The sequence below is a fragment of the Strongylocentrotus purpuratus genome, unplaced genomic scaffold (assembly GCF_000002235.5).
Source record: "Strongylocentrotus purpuratus isolate Spur 01 unplaced genomic scaffold, Spur_5.0 spur5_scaffold_10, whole genome shotgun sequence".
NCBI classification, from domain to species: domain Eukaryota; kingdom Metazoa; phylum Echinodermata; class Echinoidea; order Camarodonta; family Strongylocentrotidae; genus Strongylocentrotus; species Strongylocentrotus purpuratus.
The window spans coordinates 23153470-23171476 of record NW_022145595.1 but is presented as its reverse complement, the minus strand read 5'-3'; the positions used below and the strand labels follow the sequence as shown (position 1 = coordinate 23171476).

Below are 18007 nucleotides of genomic sequence, written 5' to 3'. Positions count from 1 at the left end.
GCATGCCCAGATTAGTAAAAACTTCCAGAACCGTCATAAAATGCTCTAAATAAGATTTAGATGACTAAAAGAAAAACTAAAAATGATAAAAAAAAATACCTTCTTGATGCAGAATAACTAGTCCAAAGTCAACATTGGCGTTTTTTTTAAGGACAAATGCAATCCTTTTTCGAACCGACGTGTCGGGTAACGCGACCCCCTTCTCGGTCACCTGCACCGTGCGCGCATATCATGCATTCGATCGTGCGCGCATTCATTCGTACGTACACACGGTTTAGAAAATGTATTGCATTGTCCTAAACAAAAACGCTTAACGCTTAAAATTCGACCATAATTATGAGCTTCAATGTTGACTTTGGATTAGTTATTCTGCATCAATAAGGTATTTGTGATCATTTCTCTTTTAGTCATTTTAATCTTATTTAGGTCTAGATCTAGACCTCTAGATCTAGACCTCTAGTCTAGTGCAACTTTAGGATGTTCTGGATGTTTTGACATCATAATAGGCCTAGATGTCTAGATCTAGACTAGGCAGTAGGCGCGCCTAATCATACTGATCATATAGGCCTAGGGTCTAGACTAGACTAGGGCAGAAATTGTAGAATTAGATCTAAGTTAGATGCTACCCAAAACTCTAGTACTAGGTCTAGAATTAACAGCCAACGAGCGTATTAATAATACGCTCGTTGGCTGTTAATTAGACTAATCCATGATTGTCTTATAAATATAGATTTAGCTCTAGACCCTAGAAGTCTACACTAGGATTTTCTCTGAACTCTAATCCAACCTTACAATTTTATTTGAACTCGCCTTTGTTTACATCCATGTAACATCCATGCGAGAACAACTTAATCTCCCAACACTTGAAGAAAGAAGAAAATGGGCACGTTTGTCAATGTTCTACAAGATAGCAAATAACAAAATTGCGATACCAATACCGGAGTACATCAAACCGAGGCAGCGCACTACAAGGAGGAGTCAACAACAACGATATATGAGACTAGGCTCTTCAATGGACTCTTACAAATTTAGTTATTTCCCCAGGACACTTAAAGACCTTGACCGGAGCAGAGCATTATATAGACAAATTATATACCTACGGACTCGTGAATATTTACTGAATATGAAAATGCAAACTTCTCGAGATTCCACGGCCTCTGAAAGAAGTATTTAGCATCCGAACCCCAGGATTCACGGATTTGAGAGGGGCACCCCGGAGATTAGTTTCGGCTGCGCTAGCCAGTGGCCGTTTCTACCCGTTTCTGATGACGTCATATCGTGTAGGTTATTTGGCCACTCGGTATATAGCAGCTGGTTCTTCGCATGGTGGTCGGTATGTGAAGTTTTCTTCTCTCTTTTTTTGTTATTGTAAATATCAATGTCGAAGCTGTATTTGGACATTTTACGATTAGAATGTTGACATTTTATATCTGTATTAATTTCACGCTACGTAATATGGAATATCGACCCCAAATTTCCACTAAATTAGATTGAAACGAATCATTTGCCCGCGCTGCTGGCTGCCTGCCTCGGTCTGCGATTGCACAACTTTCAGCAATCTATCGCTGAGCCTCGCGAGAGCACTCGGCCCGCGGCCGGCCCGGCCTGACTTGCCGCGCCGTGTCATGCTGGTGGTCGTGGAATATTTCTCGAACAAAACTAAGTTTCGCTCGCTTTTATCGCACAGATAGCCTTTCCTTTTGCATGGTTTACCAGCATTAAATCAAAGAATTATTTAGATCTACATTGTTTTATTGTCTAGAATATAGTCTGTAAACAATGAAAAATAAGAAGAAGATGAAATGGAGATTTTGAAGAAGAATTGGGCCTAAAAAAAAAGAAAAAGAAAACTAGGTAGTTGGTAGAATCTAGGCCTTGGACTCGTGCCGCCCAGTGGCAGTGCACTGCAGTACAGTGAAGCCAGGAACTAAATTATTTTGAATTGATGTCAGAAATCACATGGGTGCCTCTTCTTGATACTTTCTCGTGATGAAAACACTGTTTTTATTCAAATCAAAATGGTCTAGATCTAGTGTTGTTGCCAGGGATGATTATTAAAACAAAATCATCGGTCATTTGTTGTTGACTTTGCTTTTTTTTTTTTATCCGACTACAGATTAACTTTGCTTTTTTTTTTTCTATGAAACTAGCCTCAAGTTGTTCTTTTTGTTTGGATGTGGGTAAAATCCTTATTTATATGCATACGGTGTACATTTTTCACCCTCATTTACTTTGAAGATGTTTGTCAAAATGCGAGCAAAATATTTACATTTATTTTAATAATGTACATTGAAGTTCAATTTAGTTCAATTTTGATCATGACATTCATATTTTTTTTTGTGCAATTTTCTAAATGATTAATATTCATTGTGGAATGAAAAAATAGTTTTGGCGAAGGGATGAGATGCTTGGAAATGCCGAGATCATGATTGCTAACTATTTAAATGAACTCTCCTTCACCTTTACCGCATATATTATATTCCCAATCTTATTACAGGTACAAAGGTGTACGACAAGCTTCGAGAGGAATGGCTGAGGACCAGACTGGTGAACGACATTGGGATGATGTCCCCACATGCCCAAACCAGCAAGGTTGAATCATTCCACAACATCCTCCTTCACTTTTGCCCCAAGTTGCTTGTATACTCATATCAAGGGATGAAGTGCAGGTAAATTAGGCAATTAATTCATCAACATTATGCTCCCCTAATATAAATTTAACAAGAACGTCACAGAGGGCAGTGTTGTTTCTTCTTCTTCTTCTTTTGAATTTGATTTTATTGGTTTTATGTTTTAAAGTTATTATTTTCTTTTTGTTTTAGCCAGGTTCTTTCTATTTCATATTTTGTTGGTTTTTTTTTTTTTTTTTTAATTTATTATTTGTAACACATGCTTTTTACACTAACTCTTGCCTTCACTTATTGGAGAGTAGGTAACGAGTTTATGATGATAGACATTACATTACCAAAAAGATAAAATCAACTGTCACAAGTATGTTATTCATGTGACCTTTATTTTTAACTTCACTCTTTTCAGATTATATTTGGCTGTCCTACATTGGAACGAAAATTGTGATAGAGCCCAGGCTGTTGATGCCGAAGGGAACCCAGTGTACAGGTTGAAGTATCCACGCTCGAAGGAAGGAGGCCACACAGTGGAGAGAGTGCTGACAGCTGGCACATGTGGTAAGTAGCCACATGTCTAGTGAATGATATCAATATTCAACAAAAGAGCTCAATTATATATAGAAATCTTTTATTACTTCATGATCAATAGAATTCAAATTAGTAGATTCTTGTGGCCTATATGCCCTTAATTTAATCTGTTGATTAAATTGATAATTATAAACATGTATTGGGTTACTTTCTGCAAATGTGTAATATTGAATAGCAAGCAGAAACAGGCATATATGTCAGTCCCCAAGTCAGTGAACTACCTATTCAGCAAAGAACATGTGCATGCCATTGGTATTTGATTGGTCATCCACCTACAAATAGTGTGTAAAATTAGGTAATTCAATATTTGTGAGAAAAAGAGTTTTCTCTTCTTATGTTCTTATTTTTCTCTTTTCCTTTTTTCCTCTTATCAAAATGTATTTTTTTAACACCGTATAGATGAATTTTCAAGGTATAGTTTTGGATTTTATCTTGTAGGTTATGTGAAAGCCCTGATGAGAGTTGTCGTAGAACTGGTGGAAAACAGGGAGCAGCTCAGAGACAACATGGAGGAGCTACAGCCTCAACCAGCACGGAGTGCCTCTCATCATCACCCCGACAATGGAGAAGCCGTGCAAGCTTTTGAACAACATCATCGCTTTGGCGATAGAAACTAGTTCTTTTGGTGATAGAAACTATGATGAATGTGTCAGCTACCTGAACATTAACCACTGATTGTTTTATTTCAGTACAATACATGTTTTTCATAGACCCTAAATTATGTTTATGCCAGTATAATTATGGAGAGTAACATGGAAGTACTCTATGCAAGTGAGTAGTGGATTCCGATTCTATGTGAGTGTAAAGCACTAGAAACTTGTCTGTAAGCTTGTACATACTTACACAAGCCAAAGTCCATGGTACACATCAATAGTCATTGGTTTTAATAGGTAAAATACTTATTAAATTTGTAAAACTTACATTTTTAGTTCAATTAAAAACAATTTCTGAAGCATATGCACTAGATTTTCATAAACACTAAGTAAATCACTGTTGATCATGAATTTGGCACCAAATATAATCTGATTTTTCTCACAGTCCTTCATCTTGGCCAATGCTTTTTGCTTCTTATTTGCAAAAAATAAAAAATAAAAAAAATGCATTTTTTTTTCCTTCATCTAAACTGTTCTTATTCAAGAACCATTTGATGTATTGCACCAGATATGACTTTATTTTTTGTTTTTGATTTTTTCCCTTTTCTGCCGAGGTGAATTGTGTTATTCATTTTCAAAGTTAGTAGTTTTAAAGATCATGCCATATTATCACAGAAGAGGAAACATTGTTATGATACTTCATCGCATCCATACTTTTTTTCCTAACAGCGGTTTCCTGTTTGTCCTAAAACCTGGTTATAAAAGATTGAAAAATAATCATCCTTGCAGATATAATAAAAATAGTCATCTATCCTGTAAACTTTACATAAAATAAGGATGAATGTAATGTACATGTTGCATCAAAGTTTTTGTTCCAATGGTGCATCATTTTGAAATATATTGCACAAACAGAGAAGAAAATGATTGGGGGGAAAAACCGTCAATGGGATGTTCTGAGAATATTTTGAGCAAAGGTAAACAAAAATTCATCTAAAGGAACACAAATCTTGTTTGTTTATTTCTATTATAGGTGTCTTGTAGGAAGTTTCATAATTTAAAGATGGAAATTGCTGTGAAAATGAGAGTGAGATAGAGAATGTGAAGGAAGAAGAGGGATAAAGATAGATACCAATAGGGATAGAGTGAGAGATGTGAATGTGATGGATGGAAGAGGAGAAAGAGAGATTGTGAAAGAGTGAGAGATGGGAATGTGATGGATGGAAGAGGAGAAAGAGAGATTGTGAAAGAGTGAGAGATGGGAATGTGGAGGGTGGAGGAGGAAAAGAGAGGCAGAGGGAGAGAGTGAGAGATGGGAATGTGGAGGAAGAGAAGGAGGGACAGAGTGAGAGATGGGAATGTGGAGGGTGGAAGAGGAGAAAGAGAGATTGTGAAAGAGTGAGAGATGGGAATGTGGAGGGTGGAGGAGGAAAAGAGAGGCAGAGGGAGAGAGTGAGAGATGGGAATGTGGAGGAAGAGAAGGAGGGACAGAGTGAGAGATGGGAATGTGGAGGGTGGAAGAGGAGACGGAGGGACAGAGTGAGAGATAGGAATGTGAAGGGTGGAAGAGGAGAAGGAGGGACAGAGTGAGAGATAGGAATGTGGAGGAGGAGAAAGAGAGGAGGGACAGAGTGAGAGATGGAAATATGGAAGAGGAAACAGAGAGAGGAAGTGGGATAGAGAGATGGGAATGTGGAGGGTGGAAGAGGAGAAAGAGAGAGGAAGAGGGACAGAGTGGGAGATAGGGTTAAGGTTTATCCTTTTTGGGAGGATAGATTTGATGCAAAATAAAGGATTTCCTGGATTTATTACGATGCTTACCATTTATCACACATTTGAAATTTCGTCAACCGCAATTCCCTTCTCATTATTCCTCTGTCTATCTTTGTTGTGTCCATGCTGTTATTTCTCTTTCTCTCAATTTCGTTTTCTCTTTCAATTTCATTTTCTCTTTCTCTCCCCTTTTCTGACTCGGCAGGTTGACTGTATATGAAATGCTCAAATTATTAAAACAAATTACATTGCAGGGTGTATAACAAAAGAGAAGGAACAAGGCATGTTGTTGTTTTTTTTTTTGTTTTTTTTGTTGCTTGTTTATATAGATTTCAACATTCTTCCTCATAAGAAATCGTTGCTTGATCACAGTTTTGCAAAAGTTCGAATATCAGCTCTTGGAAATTAGAATCAAATGTCGAGATCAAAGTTCATAGCAACCATACCATCATGAGAAGTTCAAACAATAGTATTTGTGATGAATATGAAGATGAAAGCCGATGATCACAAATAACGTACAGAAGATGGCTGACAATCACATAGAAGATGACAGTCATTCAAAGTTCGCAAGACAATAGTTGATGTTACATCCTCATCTCAACCGACGCAGGATGGTCCCTTTGTACTGACCACGTCCATCAGGATACGCTTCCATTATTGAGGCATGGACACATGCTGGCAGTTGCACCCTGATGTCCTTCCCGAGCCAGCCCCAACACCATCTCACGACTTTCCTGTAGGCCACATACCTGTATTTTCTGTAAAATAAAAAGCAATAAAAAAATTTCATTATTTTTCTTAGGATAGATGATTTGATGTCAAAATATTAATTCTTTATTAATTAATTCAGGAAAATAAAAATGATTAAAAAAAACTAAAATGACCAAAGGTTAGTCATTGTTTGTCAGGCGGTGGGGGGCAACATTCAAAATCGCATATAAAGTTTGTGTTTCATAACTACAGATTATTGGGGGGGGGGGGGGGGTAACATGCTAAAACTCACAAATCGGTGGTCATTCTTGCCTATTTGTATACATTTCCTGAAAAAGTGCCCCGAAGCACCTGCAGATAAGGCAGCTAGTACACCAGTGGTCACCAGGCAAGAATTTTGGTCAAAACTAGTAATTCATCTTGCGGTGACTCAATTCGTTTTGAAAAGTTTCACCCGATAAACTTTCAAAATCAATCCATTTATTTTTTTGCCCTTGCCAAAATGATGAAAAGGAGAAACATAACTTACTCATTGTTCCTGTCCCCAAATGCTTTGGCTGCTCGGCGCCACCTATCTGTGTACTCCATCCATCCGATGTACAATGTTGTCGCATTTAGGATTGCCGGCTCAAACTCCTCAGAATCCACCAGACAACTTAAACCCTGTCGATCAGCCTCTGCCTTGACCTCTGCAATTTCCTGACAACAGACACAATCACCTTCATTGAAAGATGGAGGCACATGACATCTTCCACATGTACACCTTGAAATACAGAAAGATTCAAACAAAAATCAATACACCTACTATAATTTTATAAATATTTTATTACAGCTTCCTGATAAATATAAAAATGACATCGTTCTCGTAGTCGTAGTATGGTAAGAGTGCCCAAGGCAGGGCCTATGTCTGCGCACCCACGTAAATGCGCGATATTTATAAAACAAAACATCAAACTGACACCAATTTTCAATCTTAACCTCAACAATTCATTTAGATACCAAAATTTGTGAAAATAATTGGGAAGATTAAAAATGAGTTTTAGCAAGTTTCATTTGCCACCCTGAAAATTTCAATCATTGTCAAAAAAGAAAAGTCTGAACAGGGGGTTGTCCCTGGTATGAAACTTCACTGTGCTTGATTGAATTGCGTGCAAAATAGTGAGTGCGCAGACATGGGCACTTTTCAGTTTTGCTACACAAAATGACGAGCCCGTCTGAAATTCGTTTAAAAAAATTGTTATTGTGAATAATTTGTCGAGTTTTTTTGTTTCAGTAAAAATCATTAGAATATGAAGAACGGAATAACAATGATGATTCTAAAAATAATATCTTACTGTGTAATGAAATCGAGGTCGAATTTTAGGTGCGCAGACATAGATCTAGAGAATCATTCTAACAAGTTAACTTTAGAATTAGACATGCCATTTTTATGACCGAGTCTAGAGATCTACGGTATTTGATTTCAATTTTTGGGGGGAATAAATATTTAGAATGCACAACAAATTCAATAAGCTTATAAGTCTTAATTACCAATCCTCGACATTTTCATAAAGCCGATTTGCGTTGTTGGCCCTTCCAGCATCGCCAACATTTTGCCCAGGTTCACCACGAGGTAAAGGCTCATACTCCCACTCGACGATACGCCCGTGTTCTCCGGCGTCTGCATCACTTGCATCGCTGTCGGTATCACTGCTGCTGCCACTGTCCGGACTGTCACTACTACCAGTACCACTGACACTGTCATTTTCACCGCTTTCCCCGCAACTGCCATCCTCCTCACACTCAAATTCCATAACTAAATCATCTTGTGCATCTGGCCTGACGACTGGGGTAGCCATTTTCTTTAGAAAGACTTCTCAAAACTTCTCAAACTTCAATCGATAAAAAGCAGAAAGGATTCACGGTACGCAAAATCAATGTAGATCTCGAACATCGCGCGGCGAAGAATTATAGCAAACAATTCGAGTCTACACGAAATGACGTCACCCAAGTCCGTGCGGCGCGGGGGCTCTTGACCGAGGCGAATTTGGGAGGGGGCGGCAGTTGTACTGTAATTTTCATTTTTCTCAGTAATGAAAGGGTATTTAATTTTTTCTTTCTTGTATTTGTATTTTGTGTTTCATTAGCCGTCTGTGGATGTATGGTTGTGTACGCTCCGGTCAAGGTCTTTAAGGACTGGGACGAGCTACCTCAAATCATCGTTGAACTGCCCTCTTTGGAGCAGTTCAAGGTGGCTCTTGAAACAATTTAGTTCCCTTTTCAGGAACTGTACCGCATAGAGCTGTATAATTATACAACTCTAGGGTCTATGCTTTATCCTCATGATGCTGAACAGGCGTTGATGAGTATCACCATAGAAGTAGAAGTTTACGGACGCATTCGAAAATGTGTATTGCTCTCAATCACAGTTTCAAAACTACGTGAGCATTACGTCAAACTAAAGGTATGGGGCTACTATATTTGTTTTCATCTGCAACAAAGTGATAGGTCTACGTGTTGATTTACTTTGGCAATTTTTAAGTTTCAAGGATTGTCGTACTATATAAATCACACAATCTTATATAAAATATAAAATCTTAAGACTTAGAAAATATTAGGCATAAAGATTCAATAAGCGAATGAAGTATCCAAATTAATGTTCAAACTTGTCGAATGCATAAAATCGCAAGGCCAACTTTCATCATCCGCACGCGATGGGTGTGTTGGAGTCAGCGAGCTAGCAAGTGCAAATCGCTGTTTGTTTGCCTATTTAAAAACGACAGCGATGCAAAAAAAAAATCATCGTCGCCATGATTTTGAAAGGTTTCTTTTCTTCCACAAGAGGTCTCTCCGGTCACATTATTTGCAATAATCCGTCGTAATGCCTTTTAATGGTGTCTTCTTCATCTCTGAATATCCAACAAATAGTTAGATCTAGACCTGACTTAAGACAGACTTGAACTAGGTGTAGAGTCTACCCCAGGTTTAAATATGTGTTCAATTTCCACAGAGTTAGACTAGACTTAAACCTTGGTTTAAAGTTAAAACCTGACTTCAAAATACGGGCCATATAGTCTAATGATACATGTACTGGCCCGTATTTTGTGATTTATATAGTACGACAATCCTTGAAACTAAAAAAATGCCAAAGTAAATCAACACGTATCACTTTATGCAGATGAAAACAAATAGATCTAGAAGTCTAGACTATAGTAGCCCCATAGGCCTACCTTTAGTTTGACGTAATGCTCACGTAGTTTTGAAACTGTGAGTGCAATACACATTTTCGAATTGCGTCCCAATGATGTAAACAAATGCGAGTTAAAATAAAATTGCAAGGTTGGATTAGAGTTTAGAGTAAATCCTAGACCTCTAGAGCTTAATCTATATTTATAAGACAATCATGGATTAGTCTAATTAACAGCCAACGAGCGTATTAAGCCGGAACTCTAGACCTAGTACTAGAGTTTTGGGTAGCATCTAGATCTAATTCTACAATTTCTAGACCTAGATCTAGGCCTGCCTATGATGAGTATGATTAGGCGCGCCTACTGCCTAGTCTAGATCTAGACATCTATAATTATTATGATGTCAAAACATCCAGAACATCCTAAAGATGCACTAGAGGTCTATACTACTACGGGTTCAAGAATATTCTCTCACGGTACCCAACTAAGCATTAGGATTGTATACAAAATCCTAGCACGTCCCTAACTGTCTTAGTGGACATTAAATAAGAACAACTTCCAAACCAACAATCCGATGTCGTAACTTGGGACACATTAATAACTTCCTTTATGCCTGTTTACTGACATAGTTACTTAGTTCATTAAATTATGGCTACTACTACTAGTTCTACTTTAGTCTACACCTACTTAAGTACATTAAGATATGTCTGTATTAGAATTGTATATCTACAGGTACCTATGTCTTGAAAGGTAAGCATGTACAATGTAATACTGATTTAAATTAAGGTTATTTACAAACAATTGCCATCAAATTAATTATGCATATCGTGGCTGCACTAATCTCAAATCTACATATATAATTAGTCAATGCACTTCCTAAGTACAATTCATTAGCCTAAATATAAATATAAATATACAAGTAATGAATATAATGTACACAATTTATGGGTGTATGCTTGACTACGTAACCCCTGATCTTAGCGCCCTAGCTTTCATGGTGATTACTTGTTTACTACATGTATGAAAGAAAATGTAAGGAAGAAATAAATACCAATGCTGTTAATTCCTAAATTCTAGATAAATAAACAATAGACTATTCCATCTATTAAATTCCAGAAAGACATCTTTTAAATTGGTAAACATGTTCACTATCAAAACAATAATCAATCTTCTTTAATTCCAATCATTTCACATTCATGCCATTCCTGAGCATGAAATGACCATATTAAAATGTCAATAAATATCTCGAAAATAGTGTGGCGTTTTTGGACCCCACCCCTCTCCTTTTTCTTTTAATTAAACAATTGATGGGTAAATAAAATATGCATGTTTAGCTTTCATATGGATTTGGATGGATCATAGAGATATCTCTATGGGATGGATAAATAAACTTTCGATAGATAATTTTTTTTTACCACACCAAGTACAATGTGTGGGACTGGAATTCCTCTCTTTATAAAGTGAGACACATCATGTCTCTTTTTTTAAACTTTAATGCTCAAGAATTACACATACATGTATATAATGTTATGGAAGCAGGTACTCACCATTGGTATTTCTCATATTATTAGATTTCCTTGGTAACTATTTTGTATTATTCCTGTGAGATAATGTACATGTAGAGTAAAGTACCCGGTTTTCGGCCACTTAAGACAAAATCCTATTTATTGGACTCTTTACTTCCTATTTATTATCATTTCTTGTTCAAATCATGAAGCAAATATTATTATTGTTTAAACAAAAAAAGAATCCCCCAAAAAAAATCACGAATTGCCATGACAATATTCATTTCAATTTTCACTGTTTTGGAGCCGGTTATCGGCCGAGCGTTTCAGTTTACGGCCGCATGTACAAAGTCAATAGGAAGCGCTCGCGCGCGCCGTGCGTTTCCGCGCTGATGTATAGCACAAGCGGGCGGAGCAGGTATCCCACGCCGGAGCTCCCGGGTGCTCGCCTGACCGAATACAGGCACAGCGGTGATCGGAAGTTGGAATCTGAATTAGACGGACATATCGTGTGTGCGTCGCGGTGTGCGGCTGCATTGATTTAATACATGCGATGAGATACTTTTGAGCTTGCGACCAGCACAAAATCGGGCTCTATATCTGAAAAATACTTGAAATAAAGCTCATTTTATGGTACCCATATTTCTTACATACACGCGTAAGAAACTCGATTTTTCAGATTTGGGTAGCGGGACCGCCGATTACATCGCTAAAATGTGATATTTTAGGATATATTTTTCATTGCAAATGTGGTTCTTCAGTGACACTGGCATGGTATGGTATGTGTGGGATATGTGTTATGCTATTATGCGATGTATTTTAAAGTGATTTTACCATGTATCCAACCAATTGGCCGAAAACCGGAGCTGACCGATTACCGGGTACTTTACTCTATGCGCGTTCAGGAATTTACCTTTTAAACTTCCCGCGAGAGATTTTGAGTTGCATTGAATGTGACGTAGAGGGTGCTATTTTATTCAGAGGATCTTTGGTTATCTGGCCTGGCCGGTCGGCCTGGTTAAAAGTGGCGCGTAAATATGTGTGAACTTTTGACCAATCACGTTGCCGGATTGGAGGGGTATAAATACGGGGCGGGAGACACAAATTTGGCACAAGTTCTCAGATCGCCATTTTGCAAGACCATTCGGACGTTCTCAATTCATTCTTATTCTCTTCTCAGCTTTCACCCAAAGAAGCATTGTAAGTACCAATTTTATTCAAATTAAATAGGAATAATTAAAGGGAAGATTGAATATTAAAATGGAATGCAGTTTTTACTGATTCAATGAATTTATTATCTAAATGTGGGATTTTAGGAGGAAATTGAATTCGATATACAAGTTCCGATTTTAGATTTGGATCGTTGGTAATATAATTACTGATATAGTTCTTCAGTACTTTCATATCTAATGGAGATAATAATATTGATGTATAAGGTGTATGATGTGATATTTTCAGACTGAATTCTGGAATTATTTGTGTGCTTATTGAAATATGTTGAAATGTCCAAATTATTCTAAGTGTCGACCTTTCGGTCTCTAGAGTCTACTTAAACTTCTGAAATATTCTAAGTGTCACTGTTTTGGCTCTGATAGGACTTAGACAGAAAAGACAACTCATTCATTGCATCCTTGTATATAATTATTTATTATAGAACTGAACAACATGTGTGGGAGGAACATATGTCCTCGTTTGTACTGCACGGTCTGGGACCCTGGCATTATTTATTCAGACCTTTACTGGTTGGAAATTGATGGATTTTTCACACTTTAATAATTTTAATATTTTAATATGTTAATACTTTGACATCTTAAATCTTAGTCTTCTGACTAAGCTAACTGGAAGAGTTAAGTGTGTCTCAAAATTGCCTTTAAACATAAACTTTTACCTTGTTCAATATGTTTGTAGAATATAGACCTACATACAAATATTCTAACTCTAAGTGTAGACCTTCCGGTAACCTGCACTGCCTAATTATTCTAAGTGTAAACTTTTGGTAACTTGTTATTTCAAAAATATTCTAAGTCAAAACCTTTCGGTCATTGGTTATTTACTACTAAGACAAATACTCTAAGAGTGAATCTTGGTCACTCGTTACTCTAAAAATATGACAAGTGTAGACCTTTCGGTCACTTGCACTTTTAAAATATTCTAAGTATGGATCTTTTGGTAACTGTTTAGGAAATATTCTAAGTCTAGACCTTTCGGTCATAAATGTGTACAGAATTGGAATTAAAATACATGTATTCATAAATGCTTACTAGATATCATAATCAATGCATGTTTAGTCTTAGGCGGTGGCACTAGTTCCCCGGCCCCCCCCCCCCCTCCACCCCAGAAAAAAAGGAAAGGAAAGAAAAGGAAAGGAAAAGAAAAGGGAAGAAAGAAGGGCTAAAACACGAGTTAGGAGTGGACCCAGGGCCCTCACCTATTCGTATATAGGCCAAGCTCCCGCGGTTCAGCTGGACATGCGCCGAGCTTTGGGTTGTTTTCAGGTCAAAACTAGCCCTAATTCGTGTTTTAGGCCTATATATTATGATAGAAACAAAATGCCGATGAACTCTCTACACTAGGGCGTACAAATTATAACGTTCAAAAGTATTTCAGGACTCGGTTAACTTCAGGTCCATCTGTCAAATCATCATGCTGTTACACACTGTACAGGGTCCGCGGTATGGCGGGGCTCGAGCCCCCCCCCCCCCCTTCTTATTTGAAAAAGTATTTTAAAGAGAAATAGAAAGAAACCAACCAAGGGCAAGGCCCCGGAAAAAAAACTTTTTTTTCCTGCAAAATGCGAGACCACATATTTTATCTACATATAAGCGCGACTTAGCAAGCGTAATCAAGGAAAAAAGCACGACAAAAAAGCAAATGCGAAAAGTAAAAACACGGAGGCATCGTGAAGCATGTCGGCAAAGCTTCCAAATTCGGCAGTTCGCGGATTCATAAAATTAGTTCCGTAAAAGTGGTCGTAAAGGCCCGATTTATTCAGAAAATTACCCATTTTTATCGCCAGAATCTGGGTAAAAACACTGCATTCAGGTGAACAGGTGCACAGAAGACGACCTGTCAGTCTAATTTTTTCTTTTTCAATCTGCCCATAATATTTATTATATGTAAATTATACCGAATAAAATTAGTCTCATGCACATCGTTTATTAGTGTCACAGATGGGTTGTTACTGTTACACTATATGGACAGATTGGATAGATGCGTAAATCATTAAAAATTAAAATCAGTATACGATGCGAAAAGGATTCTTCTCCAGCTTCCGGAAACCAACCTGGGATTTGTATTGTGTCCTGCAGGACGTAATTACTCACCTCTTTTGCATAATGTGTGCGTGAGATTTGGTTCTTTCTTATACGTGCCCCTTTTCATCTCCGATGAGTGCATGCCCTTATTAAATTCTGAGAGGTGCCCCCTTTAACTCTGTAATAAGTGCCCCTTCTTATCTCTGATTAGTGCCATTTTTCTTCTGAAAATTGCCGTTATCATAAGTGCCTATTTTCATCTCTGGTGAGTGCCCCTTATTAAGTGCGAGGAGTGCCCTATTTTCACCTCTGGTAATTCCCCTTTTTACTTTGACATGTGCTCTTTTTCATTTCAAATAAGTGTCATTTCCCCTTTGGATATGTGCCCCATTTTCCTTTCCCCATAAAAAGTGCTCCTAATTTAAAGGGATTAAGAGGAACTTTTCTTTAATTTCACCCAAGTGTGGCTCGCTACGCTCGCTCGTATTTAAAGTTGATATAATTATGATCTTTTCAGTCTTTCATGATAAGATTGTGCTTAAAACCCCATCAGGATTTTTTTTTCTTCTTTATAAGATGTAATTTTTTTAACTGCGACCTCAAAAGTCCAAATTTTTTGCTCGCTCGCTTCGCTCGCTCGCAAAAATTATTCTTACCATCACAAACCAACTACAAAGTAAAAGTGTGATGCTTGAACAGCATGGACCATGTGGAGAGAAAAACAGACATTGAAATCATCACTGTAATCACAATGTAGGGGTATATACCAATGTCTAAAAAACTGTAAATTTTCGCTTTGAGGTTTCCCTTAGTAGGTGCCCCTTTCTCCCGGAAATTGCCCTTTACTGTTGATGCCCCCCCACACCCTTTGAATGACCTCCTTTGGCCCTGGCCTGCTCAAACCTTGGAGCTTCCAGGGGCGCCGCCCCTGGACCCTACGTCAATTTACGCTACGCTCTACCTGTTCATAAATACTTTAGCCCCCCCCCCCACCTACTTTGTAAAACGTTCACTGGGGCCTGATGTGAGGTGTTTCAAGCTGCAGACCGAATCAAGTTATTGCTGCATGCCCATCACAACTGCTGCGCTAGTCTTGTACTGACTGATTTTGACAATCAAGTGTTACCCGAGGTATTAGGAATCTGTACCGTGTCAATTGTGGTTGTCAACATTGTTGCAATTGAAGATCTTGTTTAGAAATGAAATAAAAAGGCCGCTGAATAAGCGGGGGGGGGGTGGTAAGAGGACATTTAAAAAAAAAATTGCCGAAGGGGGGGGTTGTTCTAAAATACACACATAAAAAAAACTAAAGGGGGGGTTAACCCCCCCCCCCCCCCTGCGTACGCGCCTGCCTAGAGATACCGGTGTCCTAAGGACTTTTTGTCACAACGGGGTACTATGCGGACTGCACACATAGTCCCACTTCTTGTGTTTACAGTCTTTTCCTCCTATCATAAATTTATGCTTGAAAAAGTCACAGATTTTAAATGATATCCTGGCAAAAAGTATACACCAAATCGCACAAATTGAGTTTACAAATTCGATTTTTCTTCAGCTTTTCATGGGGACACATCCCCCCTCAAAATCCCCCTGTCCGCGCAAGCGCGGAACGCGGCGCTGACGCGCCGCTCAATATTTTCTAACAAATTGGGCCCCCCCCCCCTTGACGCCGGCTGGATCCGCCCCTGCCACCACCACCCCCCCCCCTTTTCTTCCTGCTAGTTCACCGCCATGTATTGATTTAGTAATTACATTTTATATCTATATGTGAATTTAGAGTTAAACTCTGAAAAGTTATGGTTCAGAATAAACAATTAGACAGAGTATCAGAGTACAGAATATTTACCAGTATTTCTTGACTTGTTCCTTTTTAATCTACAAGAAGCTGAATGCATCATAAGGTACATCTTGGTGAATTCTGTCGGGATTTCTTGAGCACACTAAGACGAATGGCTCCTAATTTGTAGCATGGGCGCATGGTGTCTGATTGAATGGTACTAGACACGCATTACTATTAGCCAATCAGCGACGATCCTTTCCCCCCATTTTCTATGCATAATTAACTCTCTTGCAGTCTCGTATTGTTACGTCACAAGGAAAGACAATTCATATAGTGACGTAGTTTTCCATTTAGATTGGGATCAACTGGAAGAAACCTCAGTTGATCCAGGGGTCATGTCCCTATATCACCATGTGGTGGCAGCAATTTCTATTGAGACTCATTTGTTGAGAAGGTGTTTTGCGTCCCGCGTCACAATACATAAATAATTCCACAATCTTTCATAGACCTGTAATATTTAATTCAAGTCTGTAAAAGAATAAGAGGGAGACTTTGGTTTTGCTGTCCATATCATATCATAACCATCTCACTGTAAACCCTTGAATTGAATTCAGTATTATCTATTAAAGATAAGAAGTACTCACAAAGCTATATGCTCAAGTCTAAAGTCTATATGGGGAAAGTAGGAACTGCTGTAATCTGTACTGTATACTGTCACTCTGAGAAGGGTGAAGGTTCTGACCAACTTGGTTCTGTCTCCAAAAACAAGTGCCCAAACTGGCGAAAGGGACCCCTATTTATACTTTTTGGGCCCTCCCAAATTACCCCAAAATTTGTGTCTCCCGCGTATTCTATACAAAAAGGCTTACGCACGAAACCTCCATAGGCCGCAACGTAAAGCAATTGTGGGCAGATCTAGGGCAGAAATTGTAGAATTAGATTCTACCTTAAACTCTACTAGACTAGGTCTAGAGTTCCGGCGCAATACACTCGTTGGCTCTTAATTATACTTAACCATGATCGTCTTATAAATATAGATTTAGCTCTTTATTAATTTACTCTTAATTCTAATCCAACCTTAGGCCTGCAGTTTTATTTTAACTCGCATTTGTTTACATCGTTGGGACGCAATTCGAACATGTGTATTGCACTCACAGATTCAAAACTAGTGAGTATAACGTCAAACTAAAGGTATAGGGCTATATTTGTTTTCCTCTGCAACAAAGTGATTCGTGTTGATTTACTTTGGCAACTTTTTAGTTTCAAGGATTGTCGTACTATACAAATCACACAATCTTATAATATATAAAATATAAAATCTTATTTCTTAAGACTTAGAAAATATTAGGCATAAAGATTCAATAAGCAAATGAAGTATCCAAATTAATGTTCAAACTTGTCGAAGGCATACAATCGCAAGGCCCACTTTCATCCGCAAGCGATGTGTGTGTCTCTCTAGTGTTAGAGTCAGTGCAAATCGCTGTTTGATTGGTATTTAAAAAACGACAGCGATGCAAAAAAATCATCGTCGCCATGATTGTGAAAGGTTCTTTTATTTCCACAAGAGGTCTCTCCGGTCTCATTATTTGCAATAATTCGTCGCAATGCCTTTTAATGGTGTCTTCTTCTCCTCTGAATATCCAACGAATAGTTAGACCTGACCTAAGCCAGACTTAAACTAGGTGTACCCCAGGTTTAAATATGTGTACAATTTCCACAGAGTTAGACCAGGCTTAAACCTAGGTTTAAATCTGAGAGTTAGGCGAGGCTTAGACTAGACTTAAACCTAGGTTTAAAGTTAAACCTGACTTCAAAATACGGGCCAGGGTGGCCCGTATTCTGAAGTCAGGTTTAACTAAGCCAGACTTCAGGTCTAAGTATCATTTCAGGTTCTGAAATCAAGGTTTAGTTAAACCCAGCTTTAAGTCTAAAACCCAGGGTTTAAAGTTAAGCCAAGGTTTAACTACCATAGAGATGTAGTCTGCTTCTACGGCACATGCTCATTACACCTC

General features: G+C 38.1%; 2 protein-coding genes across 2 annotated transcripts; one reads left to right on the top strand and one right to left on the bottom strand.

Moving 5' to 3' along the window:
- Positions 1-1078: 1078 nt before the first annotated feature.
- On the top strand, positions 1079-4809 carry LOC105445396. Its single transcript, XM_030979814.1, has 4 exons — positions 1079-1333; positions 2498-2669; positions 3037-3185; positions 3654-4809. Exons 1-4 carry the CDS (start codon positions 1324-1326, stop codon positions 3830-3832), a joined length of 510 nt encoding a protein of 169 aa, XP_030835674.1. The 5' UTR covers positions 1079-1323; the 3' UTR covers positions 3833-4809.
- A 1062-nt stretch (positions 4810-5871) lies between these two features.
- On the bottom strand, positions 5872-8441 carry LOC115921746. The gene is made up of 3 exons (XM_030979813.1): positions 7820-8441; positions 6819-7052; positions 5872-6336 (listed from the first exon to the last, which is right to left on the bottom strand). The coding sequence occupies exons 1-3, from the start codon at positions 8125-8127 to the stop codon at positions 6171-6173; spliced, it is 708 nt and encodes a 235-aa protein (XP_030835673.1). The 5' UTR covers positions 8128-8441; the 3' UTR covers positions 5872-6170.
- Positions 8442-18007: the final 9566 nt, after the last annotated feature.